At 46.0% G+C, this 23,873-nt stretch overlaps 1 protein-coding gene across 1 annotated transcript; it reads right to left on the minus strand.

The window, feature by feature from the left end:
• Positions 1–1,433: 1,433 nt before the first annotated feature.
• Positions 1,434–23,661, minus strand: UQCC2 (ubiquinol-cytochrome c reductase complex assembly factor 2). The gene is made up of 4 exons (XM_073666509.1): positions 23,443–23,661; positions 5,354–5,428; positions 1,957–2,026; positions 1,434–1,627 (listed from the first exon to the last, which is right to left on the minus strand). The coding sequence occupies exons 1-4, from the start codon at positions 23,578–23,580 to the stop codon at positions 1,533–1,535; spliced, it is 378 nt and encodes a 125-aa protein (XP_073522610.1). The 5' UTR covers positions 23,581–23,661; the 3' UTR covers positions 1,434–1,532.
• Between the last annotated feature and the right edge of the window lie 212 nt (positions 23,662–23,873).

A 23,873-nucleotide genomic window follows, 5' to 3' on the forward strand; every position in this document is an offset into this window, starting at 1 on the left:
TTAAAAAAAAGCATATACAGAATGTGAGGTATAGGGCTAAGCAACAGCACGTGTGAAAAAAAACTTAGGTATACTAATAGATCACAGACTGGACATGAGTCAACAGTGTGATGCAGCAGCAAAAAAGGCTAACAATTCTGGGTTGCATTAACAGAAGCATACAGACTAGATCATGTTAAGTAATTATCCCCCTCTACTCCTCTTTGGTCAGACCTCATCTTGAATACTGTGTCCAGTTCTGGGCAACACATTTTAAAAAAAGACATTGAAAACCTGGAGTAAGTTCAGAGAAGAGCAATCAGGATGGTGACCGGTCTGCAAACAATGTCCTATGAGGAACGGTTACAGGATTTGCGAATATTTAGCTTGCAAAAGAGAAGACTGAGAGGAGACTTAATAGCTGTCTACAAATATCTCCAGGACTGTCACACTGTAGAGGGATCAGCTTTATTCTCATTTGCACATGGAAACACGAGAAACAATGGGATGAAATTGAAAGGGAGAAGATACAGATTAGATATTAGAAAAACTTTTTGACAGCGAGGGTGATCAATGAGTGGAACAGGCTGCACCGAGAGGTGGTGAGTTCTCGATCAAAGGAAGTCTTCAACCAGAGGAAGGCGACATCTGTCCGAGATGGTTTAGTGAATCCTGCCTTGAGCAGTAGGTTGGACAAGATGACCCTGGAGTTCTCTTCCAACTCTAACAATCTATGATAAGAAAAAGGAACTTATGACTGCATGTTATGCCCATGAAGGCAAGTCTGTGTCTCTGGATTCCTCAAAGGCTCAGAGTCAACTGATATAAAGTTTGCAGAAAATAAGGCACTCCATAAAATTACATTTCAATCAATCAGAAATGAACGTGACATGTGTGCATCATTGATGTTCTTAACAGGCACCCACAGTTTTTTACCTTTTGTGGCAAGAAAAAGGTTAATAAATCGATAATAGAAGGTGACTGGGTAAAACTTGTTCATCACAGAGAAGCAGCCTGGATTTTAATTCAGAACACCAGGATACCTAATGGGTTACACTGGAAACAGCTATTCAGGTTTACAAATATTTTTCTGTATATATTTCTCTGCATTTTAATTATATACTGTTTTGTAATAATGGTGAATGTAATCTGTTAATCAGATATTTTCCAGATAAATCTGTCATGTTTCTGGCACAGAATTGAATACTTCGTGTATTCAATTCTGAATCTCTTGATCATGTAATGTTTTATTAAAGGAATGTTAATGATTTGGGGTTTTTCAAAGGAAGCTCATCAAGAACAGGTTATATTCCTATCACATTATAGAACAAAAGGAGAATAAACTGCTTTGGGAAAAAAGTCCTCGCAATATAAAAGTGCATGAAATATACTGGGAAATATATCGGCAAAAGTTTACACACAGTTTTGTGGGTTAAAGCAAGAACCTACGAGGATTGGGGTGAAAAAATGTCTTTATTGGGAGGCTCCAAATGTAGAAAAAAATAGGGTTTATACACGATGGGAGGAGGAGCAGTTTGTGATCTCAATAGGGGTTACTCCTTCATTTCATCCTGAGATTTCACATTGAACTTGTCTTTGAGTCTCGTCCACATTCCTTTTTTCATCTCATCCATCTGTTTCAGGGTATCTGTCAGTATAAAGGAGATTTATTCACTTGGGAACAATATACAATACAAGAAGGGTTTACAGAATAGAAATATTCAGGCTTTTCATTCTGCAGTCACCGTCTCGAGTGATATTTAGGCAAACTGAATGTTTATTATATATAATATTACTACGGGAAAGTTCTGCGTTCTTGATAAATGTTGTTACTCAGCAGAATAGAGTGTTATAGCTGAGATTTCTTACAAAGCATGGAAGTGATGGTGCTCTGCCTCTCAATGACAATACATAATGCAGTCTTCAATTCTATAAAGAATCCTTACAGCCACAACTGGAAATTCAGCATAGTCTTACCAGTAGCAAGCACCATTCGATATTCATCCACAGTGATTTCGGTAAAGCTTGTATCTTGAAGTCGTGGATACTTTTGCCATTAAAAAAAAAAAAAAAAAAAAGAAGTTAATTTGATGCACCCAACGCTACAAATATATTTTTTGGGAGGTGGGGAGAAAGTAGCCTACAGTTCCACCCCTCTGCTCGAGAGAAACTGGAGAAAACTCATGGCTGGACACTAAAACCATCAATTCAGTGTTACTGATGGCCCAGATGGTGCTTGCCACATCGGCAGCCTTTTATTACGATTATACTGTCTTATTCAAGTTACCATTAAATCTCAGCACAGGTATGTTTCTATAACTCTAGCAGTATCTAGAGCACACAGTGGTTTCGCAGCATTGCGGACAGACTCGCTTTATTGTGTTCCTAGTCATCTTACCATCATGAATTTAGTGCAATGCTACATACAGCTATATGCTATTTACAACTATTCTGATATCTGCGCACATAGACAGTAGTAAATGCAGCATGTTTTTTGACTCCTATGAGCTGATCAGAATTATTCAGCCCCCCACTAATGCACAGATTTAAGAGCAATCCAATCTATCCCATCTGAAGGCAAGCCATGCACATTAGGTAAATGGTGGCTTAACTCAACAAATACAGTGGCTTGCAAGGGTAGTCAACCCCCCCCGCCTTGGCATTTTTGGTGTTTTGCTACCTCACAACCAGGGATTTCACTGTTTGAGGGTTTGCATCACTTCATGTAAAGAATATGCCCATCATTGTGAACAGCTGGTTTTCCATTTATTGTGAAGCAAACAAATATTACAAAACAACTGAGAAACAAATCAGTGTGCATAATAATAATAGGGTGGTTCATACGACCACCCTATTGTGGTCGTATGAACATATATTCCAGCCTCTGTTTGGGAACTCTGCAGCTCCTTCACTGTTACCTTTGGTCTCTGTTCTGCCTCTCTGATTAATGCCCTCCTCGCCTGGGCTAAGAGTTTTGGTGCGCGGCCCTCTCTTGGCAGGTTTAATGCTTTGTCATGTTCTTTGCATTTGAGGATAATGGATTTGATGGTGCTCCTGGGGATCATCAAAGTTTGGGATTTTTAAAAAAAAAAAAAAATAACCCAACACTGACTTGTGCTTCTTAACAACTTAATCCCTGACTTATCTGGAGATCTCCTTGGTCTTCATGGTGTTGTTTGTTTAGTGGTGTCTATTATTTAATGGTGTTGTTTGGTTAGTGGTGCCTATTATTTAATGGTGTTGTTTGTTTAGTGGTGTCTATTATTTAATGGTGTTGTTTGGTTAGTGGTGCCTATTATTTAATGGTGTTGTTTGTTTAGTGGTGCCTATTATTTAATGGTGTTGTTTGGTTAGTGGTGCCTATTATTTAATGGTGTTGTTTGTTTAGTGGTGCCTATTATTTAATGGTGTTGTTTGGTTAGTGGTGCCTATTATTTAATGGTGTTGTTTGTTTAGTGGTGTCTATTATTTAATGGTGTTGTTTGGTTAGTGGTGCCTATTATTTAATGGTGTTGTTTGTTTAGTGGTGCCTATTATTTAATGGTGTTGTTTGGTTAGTGGTGCCTATTATTTAATGGTGTTGTTTGGTTAGTGGTGCCTATTATTTAATGGTGTTGTTTGGTTAGTGGTGCCTATTATTTAATGGTGTTGTTTGTTTAGTGGTGCCTATTATTTAATGGTGTTGTTTGTTTAGTGGTGCCTATTATTTAATGGTGTTGTTTGGTTAGTGGTGCCTATTATTTAATGGTGTTGTTTGGTTAGTGGTGCCTATTATTTAATGGTGTTGTTTGGTTAGTGGTGCCTATTATTTAATGGTGTTGTTTGTTTAGTGGTGCCTATTATTTAATGGTGTTGTTTGTTTAGTGGTGCCTATTATTTAATGGTGTTGTTTGTTTAGTGGTGCCTATTATTTAATGGTGTTGTTTGTTTAGTGGTGCCTATTATTTAATGGTGTTGTTTGTTTAGTGGTGCCTATTATTTAATGGTGTTGTTTGGTTAGTGGTGCCTATTATTTAATGGTGTTGTTTGGTTAGTGGTGCCTATTTAATGGTGTTGTTTGGTTAGTGGTGCCTATTATTTAATGGTGTTGTTTGTTTAGTGGTGTCTATTATTTAATGGTGTTGTTTGTTTAGTGGTGTCTATTATTTAATGGTGTTGTTTGTTTAGTGGTGTCTATTATTTAATGGTGTTGTTTGGTTAGTGGTGCCTATTATTTAATGGTGTTGTTTGTTTAGTGGTGTCTATTATTTAATGGTGTTGTTTGTTTAGTGGTGTCTATTATTTAATGGTGTTGTTTGTTTAGTGGTGTCTATTATTTAATGGTGTTGTTTGTTTAGTGGTGTCTATTATTTAATGGTGTTGTTTGGTTAGTGGTTCCTTTTGCTTAATGGTGTTGCAGCCTCTGTGGCCTTTCAGAAAAGGTGTGTATACACTGACAGACCATGTGACACTTAGATTGCACACAGGTGGACTTCCTTTGGCTAAGCATGTGGCTTATGAAGGTAATTGCTTGCACCAGAAATTTTTAGGGGCTTCATAGCAAAATGGATGGACACATATGCACATGCCAATCTTTAGTTATTTGATTCCATAAATTTATGGCTATATTTTTCTCACTTCACTAACAGACTATTAGTGCTGATGCATCACACACAAATCGGATTACAAAAATATTTAAAACACAGATTGTAATGTAACAAAATAGGGAAAAAAATCAAGGGGGTGAATACTCGCAAGCCGCTATGTCAGGGACTGCCATAAAGTATACCTTTACATTAATATTTAGGTTTTTTTATCTAAATAGTTTCATAATGTGGAGTAAATGCATCCTAATTCCAGTTAGAAATATGAAGCTCCCAACACTATAGACATACAAGAACTGTATCCGCACATTGATGCTGGGTCACCATAACTTTCTATCCCCTCACAGGCCCTTTCATGGTTTTCTTCTGAATTAATAGTTGCATACTGTTATTTTCACCTGGCATAAAATATATCATGGACATAATATGGCAAAACTGACTCCACTATGCTGAAGCTGTAAGGATCAGTATCCTGTGGGCGGATAATGCTCATGAAATGACAGCTAGGTGCAGTAAGCAGATACAATACACATTTCTAGATACAAAATATTTCATATAAAATGGAGTGTAAGACACTAGTAGACTGTTCTATTAGCTTCCAAGTGCAGGAAACCAGGTCTTGATGAAACTGAAGACACAAGACGAGTCCTTGAACAGATCTTGCTTCCTTAAGTACTTTGGACAGGGAGCTGTAAATGGATATTAAAGAACGCCAATATTTCGACACTTTATCAGCGCGTAACTGCATTAGTCAGACGTGTAATGAGACTCAGCCGCCATCTATGGAATACCTTTTCTCTGTAATGGTTGCTGTTTAGCCTGCTGAGGCTCTCATACATTTGGTCACAGGCTTCTGGATCTTGAAACTGCAAAATTGAGAAAAAAAAAAAAGAATAAATTGCAAGACCATATGTAATGCTCAGAACAGCAGCAGACACATCGCGTCTGCTATATACAGTGACAGGCAATTCCGGTAAGACGCATTTATTACAAAGAAAAAGCACATACAGAAAAAGAAGTATTAATTATTAAAGTGAATGGCTCATGGTCTCCCCCTTCACTGTACAAGGTAGTGCTATACATACAGGATCGGTAGATGAAGTAAAGACGTGCTCGTTCTGACTCCGACAAACGACACTTATTTATAGAAAGAAATAATAGAAGCCGATCACCCTACAAGATAAATAATGATCTCATAGACCCCCTAACTCTGGGGCAGATCTCATTACACTTGGGGTTGGTGAGAGGTCTCTAGATTTCTCAAAGGCCATTATTAGGCTACATGCGTACGTCAGGATTTGAAGCAGAAATTTCCTGAGCGTTTCTGCATCTCCTTGCCAGGAAAAACACTGTGGAAAAATTGTGCTTTTGATGCGTCTGTGTACATAAATGAGAGCTTTTTGGAGCTAAATAAAGTTATTTATTGTCTGTGTTTATTTAACCCTCTACTTTAATTAGGTTTGGTGATGAAAGGGTCTGATTGACACCTTGTTATCACCAAACAAAAGAGCTGGGTGTTAGCTAATCCCATTCACCCAGTCTCATTAGCATTTCCATTCATGTCATTTATGAGGCAGCTGTGAGCTGCTATTTTTAGCCTAGGAAGGTGCCATTTGCAAACATGGTCCTTGGCCATTATTAACAGCTCACAGCTGTTTCATTAGCTACTACATCCCACCAATCAGCAACTAGCAGCGCTTTGGACACAGCGCATTTTTGCAGCGTTCAAAACACCGTGTTCTAATGCTGCACTTTTGTTGTCGGTACATGTGAATCTACCGCATATAATGACACTTCAAATCTGTCAAAATCTGCAGTGGAGACTAGGGTGTCCGCAACACAAATTGACATGCTGCGGATAAGTTCAGGTACGTCGCCACAATCAGGAGCCGCTGCAGGTTTGACACTGCTTGTTTATACAGCGTCAAACCCGCAGCGTCCAGATGTTACAGCATATTGGATGGAATCTCTAGAAATCCCATGTCCACTATGCGTGCATCAGAGGGACACTGACATGTGGCACGTCTTTAAGGACCGCAGCATGTCAAATTCTCTTGCAAAGTCGCTAGTCTCCGCAACATAAATTTGACCACTAGAATGTATTGAATGTGGTAAATCCGAATGGTTCAGTGAACATATGTGGATTTACCTGCGTTCAATAGAATGCAACGTTTTGAACGCAGAAAAAAAAAAAAAAAAAGAGTCCAAAGCGCTTCTACGTCCAGATCGTGGGCACAGAGCCTACAAAAAAAAAATAATTAAAAAAAAATAATGGCGTGTGCTCCCGTGTCATTTTTATAACCAGCAGAGGGAAAGCCAACCTCTGGAAGCTGATATTAGTAGCCGGGGAAGGGGCCATTAGCCAACAATGTTCCCTGACTATAAATATCATCCCTCAGCAGTCTCAAAAATGGAACATCTATTAGATGCACCAAATCTGGCGCTTAGTCTCCGCTCTTCCCACTGCCGTGTAGCAGTGGTGAGTGGGGTAATGGGGTTGAGGTTCAGGTCAGCCTTGTATTGGCGGCTGACGTGAATCCCAGGTTAGTAATGGAGGGCATCTATTAGACGCCCCCATTACTAACTGCGTAGTAAAGTGGTTGCCGCTTTTTCAATAAAAAAGACCCGGCCAGAATAAAGTATTTTAATGAAATAAAAAACACACGGTTTTAATAATTTTTTTTATTGCACTCTGTCTGTGAAGCCATCGATCTTCTGAAAAAAAAAACAACCATATCCCTCAACTGTCCGCCGTCAACGACGCAGTCCACGATTACGCCGATTGTCCCTCGGTGATCTGCATCACTTCTATAGCAGTGACATCAGCAAATCACTGATGTTACTGCTTCAGAAGACAGCAATGTACACTGACAGGAGTGTAAAATCACTCCCGTCAGTGTACATGCTGCTGCAGGAGGTCACTGTGGTTCATCAGCTGAAGATCAGCTGATCAGCCCCGGTGAGCTCACCACCATGGGAACAGTCTGAAGAATGTTCCCACGGTGAGGTCACGTGAGCGATCAGCTGATCGCTCACATGACCGCAGGTCCTGGCAGCGAGCGTGCTCCCCACAGTGTACTGCCAGGAGAACATCGGTGGGGACCAGGACCAGAACAGGTGAGTATAGTGTTTTTTTATTTTATTTTTTTTTTACCACGGGCACACTGGCTAGGCAGGGAAGACTACTGCTCCCCCCAGCCGACCGCCGCTCTCGCTGTTATCAGTGGGAGCGGCGGTGGGATGAGAGGAGTAGTAATCCTCCTCTCCCGACCTGGGTACCACCCGCACCAAGTTTCCGCTGCTAATTTGCGGTTCAATTCAAGTCAATGTGTGCGAATTGGCGGAGGAAACGCCGGCACAATGGCCATGCTGAGGTTTTTACCGCAATGATAATCCTGAGTGGAAATTTCCACATCATGTACACAGCACATCAGGATTACCATTGCTATAGCTGGCAGACCGATTAACAAGCTTTTCACAGCGTTTCCGAGGCAGAAAAACTGCCGCAGAAACGCAGTAAAAATGCTACATATGCACATAGCCTATGAGTACTTAAAGGGGATTTCCATTAAATAAAAAAAGTGAATACCCGTGGATAAAGTTTCAAACGGATTGAGAAAGCTTTTCAGCAGTTCTTTTGCTACTTATTTACCAGGCTATCCTGCAGGTTGTTTTCTTTCCGCTTCCATTGGTAACAATCCACTGGCTCTTCACAGTTGTTGGTTGAGCATGTGCAGAATATTACAAATTGGAATTATAGGACTTGTAGGAAGCTTTTTAATTTTAGGTTGTGGCGCATGGTTAACAGTCCTGCCTGTCTTTCCAACTGACTAATAGAGGGGGACTGAGTGGGTCACTAATCAGGTTTCTTGCACTGCAGGTCTGGCGGACATCAGATTGTCATGAGCATACACAGAGCAAGGCGTTCAGAAGCCTGTAAGAAGTAAAGTAAAAGCATCACACACTGCTCACGTCTTGGTCCAGCTCTCACCATTGCCTTCTGTCAGCTATATATCAGGAGGACATGCTTTCATCAAGCTGCAATGTATGCGCTCTGCACGGGACAGCACCATCTTCACTAAACGCATACCCGCTTAGGCATGCCAAATGGGCATTACACTGATAGGTGGCGCCCTGGGAGCTTTCCCAGGATACACATAGGGCATAAGTGACGTGTGAACACTGGCAGATTTACTGATTTTGCTGGGCCGCATAGCACAATTTAATGTCTAGTCAGTACAAAAAGAAACCTGATTGATTCATTAACAGTAATGGGACCTGCAAGGATCAGTGTGGGATCCATAATGCAGATATGAACAAGACAGTTTATTAGAAAGGTAATGACATGTGAATTGTATCTAATGCACACACTTTACATTAGTGATTAACAATGGCAGCATTATGCTACAAGACATTTCACCCGCCACATCTCTACCACATGAGTAGAAGAAAACAAGATCTTCACTACAAGGCTATGTTCACAAGTTGTGTTTTTGGTTCTTTTTTATGCTAATTTTCTGCTGCTTTTTACAGTACCTGCAAAGTCTATGAGATTTCAGAACTCTCATGCACACACCTTGGGTTTTTTTATTGACTGTTCTGTCAAACAGCTGTGTTTTTGCAAAACGCAGCATGTTGCTTCTTTGGCTATGTTCACACTAGGAGTTTTTTTCAGCGTCTTTTTTTTCTGCAGCAAAATCAAATCTCTTGGCAGGAATGAAGCTGCGGCAAAAACGCAGGTTTCGGTGTGTTTTTTGGGATCCCAAAGTTCAGCTTTGCTTCCACCACAGAAGCATGAACACAGGTCACCAATGCGAGACATATGTGAAACCATATTAACCAGAATTACAAATATAACAGTGGAGGAGGTGAATTGTTCAGGAACAGCTTACTTAAGACACTGGCAGTGCATTGCGTTTGTAGGACATTGTTTACTTTTACACTATGGTCTACCATTCAGTTGCTCAGGGCATTGTTCAATTTCACACCTTGGTCGGCCACATGTATTGTTCAATCTCACACCTTGGTCAGACAATGTTTACTTTGGCATCACTAATTTAATTAAACTGTCCTAATCCTAACTGCCATCTTAGGTGACCAAGACAAGATGGTAAGCTTGTGAAAAATCACAAAAATAAATGAGTTTCACATACTGCTGTACTTGTTTTTTTTCACTAAAAACGCAGAAAAACCTGATAGCCATGTTCACACTAGGTGTTTTTTCACCACTACTCTCAATGAGTGAAAAACGCTGAAAGAAGTGACATGCTCTATTGTGCAAAAAAACATGCAAAGCACAAAATACTGATGACACAAAAACCAATGTGTGTGACTTTGCTGATACTGTAAAACGCAGCTGAAAATTTGCATAAAAAAAACCGCCTACCCTTTCAGCGTTTTTCACCCATTGAAAGTAATGGGTAGTGCAAAAAATGCTGAAAAAACCCCCCGCAGGTATCAGGTTTTGCTGTGCTTTTGCTGCCAAAACCTGAGGAAGTTGAATCAGGTTGTTTTGTCACTAAGCTTTATCAGTATACACAAGAGACAAATAGACAGTGACAAAGAGCTGTAAAAAAAAATGCAGCAAAACCTCAACGTGTGAACATAGCCTTACTGACCATTTACCAAACCCAGAAAACAAATAAATCAGATGACAGACAATGTCAAAGCAAACACAAATTGCACCTTAAATGAAGAGCGGTTTTGTTTTTCATAGACAGGAAAGTCCAATAAATCCAGCATTGGAAACAGGCCGTACATCAGAGAATAGTGTGCTGCCAACCCCCACTGTCAGGCACCGGTATGGGCTACCAAGTGCCCCTGGCTAAGAGGACGCTGTGACATATCCGATGACAGTTCTGCAGATCAGATACAAATAGCCGCTCATTTATGAGGCTTTGCTTCTTGTTCCCTTGCCAGGATAAACCAGCTAAATGGCCAGCTACATAGATTGCTCTGTCACATCAGAAGAAGCACCTGCACTCTATGGGCAGGATTCTATGTATTCCGGTATATGAGATACAGGATGCTGCAGCTCAGGAATAATAACATGCCACGAAATATGCACTATAGTTAGAAAGGGCACATGGGAAGTGGACCGGCCTTCATACACAGCAATAAGGACGAGGCAGCATTTAGGAAACCTTTACATTGACCAATCTGTCCCAGAGTATATATTGGACACCAGTACAACTAATTCCAACATGCAGCCTAGAATACACATACACATATAAATACCACTGTAATAGGCTCAACATTCTGCACAGACTTCTAGAAACCTTTATTTTTATGATGCAGAGTTCCACATTCCCTGCAAAGACAGGTTTAAAGTGGACATGCTGGTCATACTATGCGGTAAGCCGGAAAGCTCCCCCTGGTGGTGGCTGCTGGCTGGTAGCCAGCGTGTTCTCTCTTCAACCTGTCAATGCAGGTGGTTTATCTCTCTAATTTGTCACGGTTAGCCCCTTAGGGTGCTTTCACATTGCACTTTTCTACACATTAGTGGGTCAGTTGGGGCTTGTGTCCGAACCCCCCAGCAAAACAGGATTCGGACGTATGCGTCAATGGGGCCATAGACTGTAATGGTGAAAGCAGAGCAAACACGTGCTCAACTGTGAATCATTTTGGGTGTGTACGTCTACTGGAGGAAGACACAGACGTAGTAGACTGTCTCCGGGTGTCCACCTCCAGTAGGCGTATACACTGAACATGATTCACGGCAGAGCACGTGTTCAGCGGATAGCACTTCTCTGATTATTATTGTCCTCTGCACAAGCCCTTAGGCTAGGGTTACACCAGCGTATTTCCTGTCAGCTGAGAGAATCAGGCCAATGAGTGCAGCCAGAGAGCAGCCAGAGTGCAGCCAGAGAGCAGCCAGAGTGCAGCCAGAGTGCAGCCAGAGTGCAGCCAGAGTGCAGCCAGAGTGCAGCCAGAGTGCAGCCAGAGTGCAGCCAGAGTGCAGCCAGAGAGCAGCCAGAGAGCAGTCAGAGAGCAGCCAGAGTGCAGCCAGAGTGCTCTCTGATATTTTTGGATGAGAAGACAGAAAAAAACTCCCCATTAGTTAAACTAGTTTACTTGCAATCATCTTGTTGTTTTTTTTTTTTTTTTTTATTCTGCGTTTTTTGTCCTCCATATAGCATACCGCACACAGCCCACAGTCCTCCATATAGCATACCGCACACAGCCCACAGTCCTCCATATAGCATACCGCACACAGCCCACAGTCCTCCATATAGCATACCGCACACAGCCCACAGTCCTCCATATAGCATACCGCACACAGCCCACAGTCCTCCATATAGCATACCGCACACAGCCCACAGTCCTCCATATAGCATACCGCACACAGCCCACAGTCCTCCATATAGCATACCGCACACAGCCCACAGTCCTCCATATAGCATACCGCACACAGCCCACAGTCCTCCATATAGCATACCGCACACAGCCCACAGTCCTCCATATAGCATACCGCACACAGCCCACAGTCCTCCATATAGCATACCGCACACAGCCCACAGTCCTCCATATAGCATACCGCACACAGCCCACAGTCCTCCATATAGCATACCGCACACAGCCCACAGTCCTCCATATAGCATACCGCACACAGGCCATAGTCCTCCACATAGCATACTGCACAGGCCATAGTCCTCCACATAGCATACTGCACAGCCCATAGTCCTCCATATAGTATACTGCACAGCCCATAGTCCTCCATACAGTATACTGCACAGGCCATAGTCCTCCATACAGCATACTGCACAGGCCATAGTCCTCCATACAGCATACTGCACAGGCCATAGTCCTCCATACAGCATACTGCACAGGCCATAGTCCTCCATACAGTATACTGCACAGGCCATAGTCCTCCATACAGTATACTGCACAGGCCATAGTCCTCCATACAGTATACTGCACAGCCCATAGTCCTCCATACAGTATAATGCACAGCCCATAGTCCTCCATACAGTATAATGCACAGCCCATAGTCCTCCATACAGTATAATGCACAGCCCATAGTCCTCCATACAGTATAATGCACAGCCCATAGTCCTCCATACAGTATAATGCACAGCCCATAGTCCTCCATACAGTATAATGCACAGCTCATAGTCCTCCATACAGTATAATGCACAGCCCATAGTCCTCCATACAGTATAATGCACAGCCCATAGTCCTCCACACAGTATAATGCACAGCCCATAGTCCTCCATATAGTATACTGCACAGCCCATAGTCCTCCATATAGTATACTGCACAGCCCATAGTCCTCCATACAGCATACTGCACAGGCCATAGTCCTCCATACAGCATACTGCACAGGCCATAGTCCTCCATACAGTATACTGCACAGGCCATAGTCCTCCATACAGTATACTGCACAGCCCATAGTCCTCCATACAGTATAATGCACAGCCCATAGTCCTCCATACAGTATAATGCACAGCCCATAGTCCTCCATACAGTATAATGCACAGCCCATAGTCCTCCATACAGTATAATGCACAGCCCATAGTCCTCCATACAGTATAATGCACAGCTCATAGTCCTCCATACAGTATAATGCACAGCCCATAGTCCTCCATACAGTATAATGCACAGCCCATAGTCCTCCACACAGTATAATGCACAGCCCATAGTCCTCCACACATCCAGTTGAAGTATTTGCTAGCGTCGGCGGGCCCTTGACTTGCTGGGCCCGGTCGCCGCTGCGACCGCAGTCGTTCCGCCACTTTGAGGTTTCCTTGGAAGTTAGATAGAGGTTCCCCAGAGGCCAGGAGCAACATGAACTGTTATGTTTAGGCCAAATTCACACATTATGTGAATCCAGAGGCCAGTCATGTCCATATGTCTATAAAAATGGGCACTCCTGATATCTGCCATTCAGCACAATTCATATTAAAGGGTTATTCCAACAAGTGCATTATTTTACAAAGTACAGTAAAATAACTTATCATTGATATACAGACCAAGCCCAGCAAAGATTCTTTCATCCCCTTCTCAATTAATATAAGACCATATTGAAAGCTTGGAAATAACTCTTTAGAAGGGGTTGTCCTGTCCAAATCAATAAGTCTGCAGTCACTGTATGACATCAGACTGTGCGCTGCAAGGACTTTCTGAGCAAGTACCGGAGGGTATGTATGCGTTATACATGCTCCCGGCCAGTGTATTGAGTGATGCCACGCCCTGTAGTTGGCCACGCCCACTGGGCAGCTGCATCATTAGAAGAGGCGTGGCTTCACTCAATACAGGTGTATGGAGTAAGGCAGCACCCACTGGTCGGGAGTATGTATAACGCAAACATACCCTGCGGTGCCAACTCCGACACCGGTGAATCCCTGCAGTGCACAGTGCTTGCCCTGGGGGGATTCAGAAGTCTGAAATCACACAGAATGACTGCAGACTTATCGATTTGGACTGGACAACCCCTTTAACACTAATGTCTGCAAAACAGAGATCCTGCATACTGCATTTTTTACCAGACAGATCAAGAATCATTTTGGAAACATCACTTATGCAACTTAGCCCAATAGCATTTTTCATAGTGCTGTCTGTATGAATAATAGACCGCACATGGACCAAAAACAAAAAGCACACAAGTCAGGTATTACACTTAGGGCCCATTCAGACGTCAGTTTTTACATACTAACTCCACCCGTAGTTTTTATGGATACAACTTGTACCCATCAGAATCTATGGGGCTGTTCACATGTCCAGGTATTTTCAAGGACCGAGCTGTCCGCACAAAATCAAGGAGACATGTCCAATTTTGATAGGAGTCTCAGATCAATCTTGGCAAGTCTATGGGTCTGTATAAAGAAAACTAAATAAAACGGAAATCATGCTATCCGTGTGCGATTTGTTTTTCAAGAACGGGTTGATATGAGAAGAAAGGGAATCCCTCGCATTTTTTTGCAATTTATCTCCGATAAACAGATGAAACTGTGACCAAACGGATGGTAAAACCAAACTGATGAAACTTGGACTGTGTTTTTTGCGTATAACCCCCCCCCCCAAAAAAAAGAAAACTGATGTCTGAATGAGCCCTCAATGTTAGAGATTCCTTGAGTTGACAACAGTAGTAGGAAACCCAGAAAAATCATGGATGGGGGCATTATTGGGGGTCCGCAGAAGAAGTTATGCCACTGTAAAATAGTAATGACTGGGTGGAATAAAATAAAGTCGCCGCCGCCATGAGCGACGGATATCAGCAGGTGTTTGAACATTCTTGTCAGACTTGTACAGCGCTCGTTTTATGACATCATTTGTCAAACTTGTCAAATCTGGGAGAATAATCACTAATGTTCAAGGTGAGAAGAAAATAACATCATGCAGGATGAGTGAAGACAACAGGCAAAGCATGAGCAATGCCATCAGCAGGGAAAGGGAGGAAAATTATGTATATGTACCAGAGTCAGGTTCTCACATTAACTCTTTATACGCCACATACATTTGGCATTCAACGCTTTATCTTTAAAGGGTATACCCAGGCCTTTGTGAAACACAAAAAAATGTGCCTAACCACTAACAGGCAGGTTGTGGTTACCTACCTGCCTATAGTGCCCAGCGCTGTTCTCCACCAGCACAGAGCGATCACAGACGTTTGCTGACGTCACGTCAACAGAGTGGCGGTTTCTTTTCCTGTTGACAGGGAGGGAATACTGGTGTCATGCTGATTCACAGCCAGCTCCCCGCTGCCTAATTGTGGGAAGCCAGCTGTCAATCAGCAATAGGAAGAGGAACCTCTGCACTGTTGACAGGGAGCAGCTGAAGCTCTGGCAGGAGCGGTCAATGACCAGAGCCGGGCACAAAAGGCAGGGAATTGCCTCTGTTGCCTGTCACACATCTTAATGCTACCATCTTCACCAAATAATCAAGCCTAGGTAATATGGCCCCGATTCATTAAGTCTGCCGTTTCATAGAGGCGTGCTGGAACAAGATGTCCCAAATTCATTAAGAGACACACCACTTGGTGAACTTGGGACATCCCACCACCGGCATGCGCCTGGCTAGAAACGTTCATCCACTCAGGTAGACGCTGCCACTTTCCATGAATTCGGTGCCACGCGCCAACCCAGCTCCACCAATTTGATGATTCGACCCATATGTGTTAGTAAATTCACCATTTACTAGTGTACATGGTACTTCAGAAAGGACCTACAAGTCCTAGCTTGCTATCCTGTGATGTAAAGGTACAGTTTGCAGAAGAGTGGTGTATGGAATAGGTAACACTAACAACCATATGATGAAGCTTGCTTTCAAGTGTTGACTAGTGTTGAGCATTCCGATACTGAAATATTGGGTATCGGCCGATATTCGCGGTATCGGAATTCCGATACTTAATTCCGATACTTTTACAATATCGAATACCGGAATCGGAAGTTCCCATAATGCCTGCGCTCTGCCGTTTCTCTGAAGGATGACAAGCTGGATGGCAGCGCTCAGCTGCGATCCAGCCTGTCATCAGAATGCCATCCCAGCGTGGGAGAATTCTCCTGATTGTTTAAAAGCCGGCGGGCGGTAAAAAGCCGCCGGCTTTTAAACAATCACACAGCCCCATACTGCTTCCCCGCAGCCTCCCACCCCGATCCTCCGCTCCCCTCGCCACCTCCCATCCCGATCTTAAGTTAGGACCGGGCGGGGAGCGCAGCACCAAGGAGCGGGGAGCGAAGGACCCGGGCGGGGAAGCCGGCAGTGAAAAGACTTCACTGCCGGCTTTCCCGTTCTGTGTTGCGCTTTCCCGCCGGTTATTTCAAATGAACAGCTGCGGTATCAGGTGATGCTGATCAGCTGTTCATTTGAAGTCACCGCGGTGCCCTCAGAGGGTTCATGTGAGTTCATGCTTGACTGCATTGCATGAACTCACATGAACTTTCCCACGGTCTCACAGGTCAGCCTCACCTCCCAGACCCGTCATGATTGGTGTGTGCGCGGTGTCTGTGCGATGTCTGCGGGTGTGTGCGGTGTCTGTGCGATGTCTGCGGGTGTGTGCGGTGTCTGTGCGATGTCTGCGGGTGTGTGCGGTGTCTGTGCGATGTGCACGGTGTCTGTGTGATGTGTGCGGGTGTGTGCGGTGTCTGTGCGGGTGTGTGCGTGCAGGCAGACATAGGCCGATGTGACACTACTACTCCCATCGGCCTATGTCTGTCCCCCGTCCACTCCTGCCAGCAGGATCAGCTCGATGGGAGCAGTAGTTCCCATCAGCCTGATCCTGCTATTTAAATTGCCCTACTGTGTCCCCAATAAATGTTAAATACATGTCATTGGTGGCCAGTAGTTGCCTACAATAAATTAGTTCATACATTACCTGTCCCCGCCGATCGCCACCTAAAATAAAGTAAAAAATAAAAAAATACACCTATACTCACCTAGACACCTAATTCCCCGAAGCCATCGATCTCCTGTAATAAAATATAAAATAATAAACCACAACCTTATCCTTACCCCTCCGTAGTAGTCCACGAGTGTCCCACGGAGATCTCCAGTTTAGAGCAGCCACATAGAATGTGACCGCTCTGAACCGCTGCCGCCGCTAGAATGATGGGGCCGTAAAGCAGCCCCGTCATTGCATAAGCGGGTTCACCGGAGTTCACGCAGCGCTGCTCCAGTTAGCTGCTTTACGGCCCTGCTGTATCGTGAGAAATTCCCACGGTACAGCAGTGCCGTAAAGGAGGTCTCCGGAGCTGCGCTGCCTGAATGCACTCCGGTGACCTCAGTCAGTGGCTCCCGCTGCTGGGAGCGGACGTGTTCCCGTGAGCTTACAGCAGCCATGCACAGCTGTCACCATCTCCAGATGTGACAGCTGTGCATGGGAGATCAGCGCAGGAACGTGGACAGGTAACTATTTTTTTTTAGTAAACTAAGAATTTAATAAAATTGTGTGTTTTATTTCAAATAAATTATTTTTTTCTTGGTGTAGTGTGTGTTTTTTCTTTTTAACACTTTGTAGGTTAGTAATGGGGGTGTCTTATAGACGCCCATCATTACTAACCTGGGCTTCATGGCAGCTGGCGCTGACATGAACCCCAGCCCTATTACCCCCTGCCACCGCACCAGGGCAGCGTGGAACAGCGAGGCTAAGTGCCAGAATTGGCGCATCCTATGGATGCGCCATTTCTGGGGCGGCTGACGGCTGGTGTTTCTAGCCTAGGAGGGGGCCAATATTCATGGCACCCTTCCTGGGCTATTAATATCAGCCCCCAGCTGTCTGCCTAGCCTTTGCTAGCTATTAAAATAGGGGGGTCCCCACTTCATTTTTTTGGGGGGGTTCCCAATTTTAATAGCTAGTAAAGGCTAGGTATTCAGCTGGGGGCTGATATTAGTAGTCTGGGAAGCTCCGTGGGTATTACCCCCTTCCCAGGCTTCAAACATCTTCCCCAGCCGTCAGCTTAACCTCCGCTAGAGACTAAAATTATGGGGGATCCCACGCCAATTTTTTTTTTTAATAAATCCTTTATTTTAACACTAAATGACATTTGAGGAGTTAATAAAGATGCAGTCCCTAAATTATTATTTATTTTTTAATTAATTTTTCCCAAAAATTTTGACGTGGGCTTTGCTATATTTTTGTATGCCAGCCAGGTACAGCATCCAGCTTCTATGAACGCGCCATTTTCCGGGGTGGCTGCGGACTGCAATTTGCAGCGGGGGGCCCAGAAAGCTTGGGCCTCCCTGCGCTGCAGATTCCATCCCCCAGCTGCCTAGTTGTACCTGGCTGGACACACAAATAGGGCGAAGCCCCACGTCAATTTTTTTTTAATTATTTCAGGAAATTCATGAAATAATTAAAAAAAATTGATGTGGGGCTGCGTCCTATATTTGTGTCCAGCCAGGTACAGCAGGCAGGAACGGGCTGCCCCCAACCACCAGCTGCCTATTTGTACCTGGCCGGACACAACAATATAGGGAAGCCCTTTTTTTAAAAAATTATTTCATGAAATAATTAAAAAAAAAATACGTGGGGCTTCGCCCTATTTTTGTGTCCAGCCAGGTACAACTAGGCAGCTGGGGGCTGGAATCTGCAGCGCAGGGAGGCCCAAGCTTTCTGGGCCCCACCCGCTGCAAATTGCAGTCCGCAGCCGCCCGGAAAATGGCGCGTTCATAGAAGCGCCATCTTCTGGCGCTGTACCCAACTCATCCAGGGCCCTGGTGCGGTGGCTCACTGGGTAATAAAGGGGTTAAGGCCAGCTTGGCATTATCAGCTGGCCCTAAGCCCGAAATTCATGGGGTCACGCCAATATTAGACAGGACCACCATGAATTTCTAGTAAAGTATTTAAAAAAAACACAACACCCAGAAAAAAGTCCTTTAATTGAAATAAAGACACAATTCTTTATTGTTCTAAATTAAACTATACTTACCATCACGCCCATTCCAGCTGAAGCCAACGATCTCCTGCAATAAAAGAAAAATAATAAACCAACATCATCCTTACCTTCCCATGGATCCCACGACAGCTTCAGCTCTGCTACATCGAGATGACGGGCTGGACCGCAGCAGAACGCTGCCATCCAGCCTGTCATCCCGCAGACACTGAGAAGCGCAGGCATGCTTGCGCTCCTCAGTGTCTCTCTGTGACGGCATAAAGATGAGCCGAGTTCATGTCCAATGAACTCAGCTCACCTCATGCACGTCACTGACAGCGTGGGAAAATGCTCCTGCACTCAGCGCTTCAGCGTGAGAATTCTCCCACGCTGTCAGTGACGTACATGAAGTGAGCTGAGTTCATTGGACTTGAGCTCACCTCATGCACGTCACTGACAGCGTGGGGAAATTCTCACGCTGAAGCGCTTCAGCGTGAGAATTTTCCCACGCTGTCAGTGACGTGCATGAGGTGAGGTCATGTCCAATGAACTCGGCTCACCTCATGCACGTCACTGACAGCGTGGGAAAATTCTCCTGCACTCAGCGCTTCAGCGTGAGAATTCTCCCACGCTGTCAGTGACGTTCATGAGGTGAGCCGAGTTCATTGTCGGCTCATCTGGATGCAGTCACAGAGAGACACTGAGGAGCGCAAGCATGCATGCGCTTCTCAGTGTCTGCGGGATGACAGCGTTCTGCTGCGGTCCAGCCTGTCATCTCGATGTAGCAGAGCTGGAGCCGTCGTGGGAACCATGGAAAGGTAAGGATGAGGTTGCTTTATTATTTTTCTTTTATTGCAGGAGATCGTTGGCTTCAGCTGGAATGGGCGTGATGGTAAGTATGGTTTAATTTAGAACAATAAAGAATTGTGTGTTTATTTCAATTAAAGGACTTTATTCTGGGTGTTTGTGTTTTTTTTTAACTTTCACTATGGGGTTAGTAATGGGGGTGTCTTATAGACGCCTCTCCATTACTAACCTGGGCTTGATGTCAGCTGGCATTATAAGCTGACATCAACCCCAGCCCTATTACCCCACTGCCACCGCTACAGGGCAGCGTGGAAGAGCGAGGCTAAGTGCCAGAATTGGCGCATCCTATGGCTGCGCCATTTCTGGGGCGGCTGACGGCTGGTGTTTCTAGCCTGGGAGGGGGCCAATATTCATGGCACCCTTCCTGGGCTATTAATATCAGCCCCCAGCTGTCTGCCTAGCCTTTGCTAGCTATTAAAATAGGGGGGACCCCACGTCATTTTTTTGGGGGGGTCCCCCCATTTTAATAGCTAGTAAAGGCTATGTATTCAGCTGGGGGCTGATATTAGTAGCCTGGGAAGCTCCGTGGGTATTACCCCCTTCCCAGGCTTCAAACATCTGCCCCAGCTGTCTGCTTAACCTCCGCTAGAGCCTAAAATTAAGGGGAACCCCACGCCAATTTTTTTTTAAAATAAATCCTTTATTTTAACACTAAATGACAAGTACAGTAATCAACACTATCACTGTACTTCATATATATGTGACTGACATGTTTCTATCTATCTAATCTATGTGTGATGCTCTATTCCTTCTATTCTAAATTGTCGGGTACAGATGCTGAATTGCCGGCCGGCTTTCTTAAAGAGACGGTGCATGAAAACACTTATTTTTTTATATAAATCCTTTACACTAAATGACAAGTACAGTAAGCAACACTGTCACTGTACTTCTTATATATGTGACTGACATGTTTCTATCTATCTAATCTATGTGTGATGCTCTATTCTGTCTGTTATAAATTGTCGGGTACCGCTGCTGAATTGCCGGCTGGCTTTTTTAAAGAGACGGTGCATGAAAACACTATTATTTTTTTAAATAAATCCTTTACACTAAATGACAAGTACAGTAAGCAACACTGTCACTGTACTTCATATATATGTGACTGACATGTTTCTATCTATCTAATCTATGTGTGATGCTCTATTCTTTCTGTTGTAAATTGTCGGGTACCGGTGTATGCCGCTGATGAATTGCCGGCTTTTCGCATACATTCTACATTATTCTTAGTTGTTTTACTTCATGTAGAATTAACCTACAAGGAAAGAAAGGGTTTATTTTCATTCCGATATTTCTGTCCCATTGACTAGCATTGGTTTCCGGTATCGGAATCGGCGATATCCGATACTTTTTGAGTATCGGTCCGATCCAATCCGATACGATATTTCCTGATATCGGAAGGTATCGCTCAACACTAGTGTTGACGCAGTCATTTTTAGTGCATCAGTCTTCTGCAAGCCTGGATTATTAAGAAGATATTCATTGATTTCGCTTCACACATCTGCTATGATTGAATTATGAAGGCTACAGCAAATCAGCAGCCACTAATTGGGACTCCCCGGCGCCTGCGCAACAGAACCCTGCAGCGCAGAACACAGGCAGCCGGTACCGGGATGAAGCAAACCGCGCTGCATGTGAGCGGCACTTTGTGGTCCCTGACTTCCCAAGCATGCGCAGTGTGTGCATGTCACAGGGCCCTCTGACGTGCAGGGGAGGAAATATGATAATTAAGCATATAGACGGGGATTTGGGGGAATAATAAGCACATAGGCGGGGATTGCTTAGCGTCCCCCGGACGCCAAGCCTCTACAAGATAGAATTGATTAAAGAGCTTTTCTCTGCTATCAAACCTCTACTATGGGCCATACAGTATGGCCATAGTAGAGGTCTGATATCGCTCAGGGGGGTGACACATTCCCTTTAAAGGGAGTGTGGTGACCAAACATTGGCTTTTCGGTATTTAACATACTGTTTGAACACATTTCAATATTGAGCAGACTTTTACTAACACTGTAATTCCGAACAGGACTGGTAGGATCACCCACAGCAAAGCTATCAAGTGGAGGGGCGATAGGGGCCGGCGTGCTGGGACAGGAATGCATGGAGAGGCAGGTGTGCTCGAACAGGTGCCAGGGGCCGGCGTGCATGGAGAGGGGCCGGCGTGCGAGGACAGGCGTGCAATGGGAGGGGCAGGCGTGTTCGGACAGGCGCAGGCGTGCTCGGACAGGCGCCAGAGAGCTCGGACAGGCGCCAGAGAGCTCGGACAGGCGCCAGAGAGCTCGGAAAGGCGCCAGAGAGCTCGGACAGGCGCAGGCGTGCTTGGACAGGCGCAGGCGCGCTCGGACAGGCGCCAGAGAGCTCGGACAGGCGCAGGCGTGCTCGGACAGGCGCCAGAGAGCTCGGACAGGCGCCAGAGAGCTCGGACAGGCGCCAGAGAGCTCGGACAGGCGCCAGAGAGCTCGGACAGGCGCCAGAGAGCTCGGACAGGCGCCAGAGAGCTCGGACAGGCGCAGGCGGGCTCGGACAGGCGCAGGCGGGCTCGGACAGGCGCAGGCGGGCTCGGACAGGCGCCAGAGAGCTCGGACAGGCGCCAGAGAGCTCGGACAGGGACAGGCGCAGGCGTGCTCGGACAGGCGCCAGAGAGCTCGGACAGGCGCAGGCGGGCTCGGACAGGCGCCAGGAAGCTCGGACAGGCGCAGGCGGGCTCGGACAGGCGCAGGCGGGCTCGGACAGGCGCAGGCGGGCTCGGACAGGCGCCAGAGAGCTCGGACAGGCGCAGGCGTGCTCGGACAGGCGCAGGCGTGCTCGGACAGGCGCAGGCGGGCTCGGACAGGCGCAGGCGGGCTCGGACAGGCGCCGGCGGGCTCGGACAGGCGCAGGCGTGCTCGGACAGGCGCAGGCGGGCTCGGACAGGCGCAGGCGGGCTCGGACAGGCGCACTCGGACAGGCGCAGGCGGGCTCGGACAGGCGCAGGCGGGCTCGGACAGGCGCAGGCGGGCTCGGACAGGCGCCAGGAAGCTCGGACAGGCGCACTCGGACAGGCGCAGGCGGGCTCGGACAGGCGCAGGCGGGCTCGGAAAGGCGCAGGCGGGCTCGGACAGGCGCAGGCGGGCTCGGACAGGCGCAGGCGGGCTCGGACAGGCGCCAGAGAGCTCGGACAGGCGCAGGCGTGCTCGGACAGGCGCAGGCGTGCTCGGACAGGCGCAGGCGTGCTCGGACAGGCGCAGGCGTGCTCGGACAGGCGCCAGAGAGCTCGGACAGGCGCCGGCGGGCTTGGACAGGCGCAGGCGTGCTCGGACAGGCGCAGGCGTGCTCGGACAGGCGCAGGCGTGCTCGGACAGGCGCAGGCGTGCTCGGAAAGGCGCCAGAGAGCTCGGACAGGCGCAGGCATGCTCGGACAGGCGCAGGCGTGCTCGGAAAGGCGCCAGAGAGCTCGGACAGGCGCAGGCGTGCTCGGACAGGCGCAGGCGTGCTCGGACAGGCGCAGGCGTGCTCGGAAAGGCAACAAGCAATGTAAATGTCGCTGTCAAGTGAAGAGCTGGCTTAACACGCTGAGTAATTGCTTAATGCGCTTTTAACAGCATGATTACGGTATCTCCTCTTACTACCAAACATACGTCATTTCCAGAAAGCAATACTGTGTGCGCCCCCTAGCTGTCACGCCGAGACATGTGCTTCCTATGACCCCTAATGGGATCCATACGCACCTCTGTGTTCTCGCCCTCCTTGAAAGCCTGAGCTACCCGCTGCCTCAGGAGAGCGCCCAGATCCCGGCCTCGCCTGGTCTCGTCTACCGGCCATTCTTCGCATAATTTTAGAAACCGTCGGTAACGGAAGGCCGCCATTTACATCTCACTCTTCAATGAAACAACAGGCGAATCGGCAGACAGGGGTGTGGTCAGAGTTAGCCAATTGCATTGCTGACGTTGTGGGTAAGTCTTGTTGCCTAGCGCAGTGTGGGCGTGACTACGCCTGCTGGTCTGGTGACGTAGCAGCTGGTGGCTGCCTCTCATTGCGGCGGGTGTCGGGCTGCTCATCTGAGGGTGTGCGTACATGCCCAGGCAGGAAAGTGATTTCTGTGTGGATGTGACGTCACTACTCTTCTATATATCGCTGCTTCGGACTTTTTGCCATTTGA

This window comes from Phyllobates terribilis, unplaced genomic scaffold (assembly GCF_046119375.1).
Source record: "Phyllobates terribilis strain yellow unplaced genomic scaffold, ASM4611937v1 Scaffold_2__4_contigs__length_985480577, whole genome shotgun sequence".
Taxonomy (NCBI): Eukaryota; Metazoa; Chordata; class Amphibia; order Anura; family Dendrobatidae; genus Phyllobates; species Phyllobates terribilis.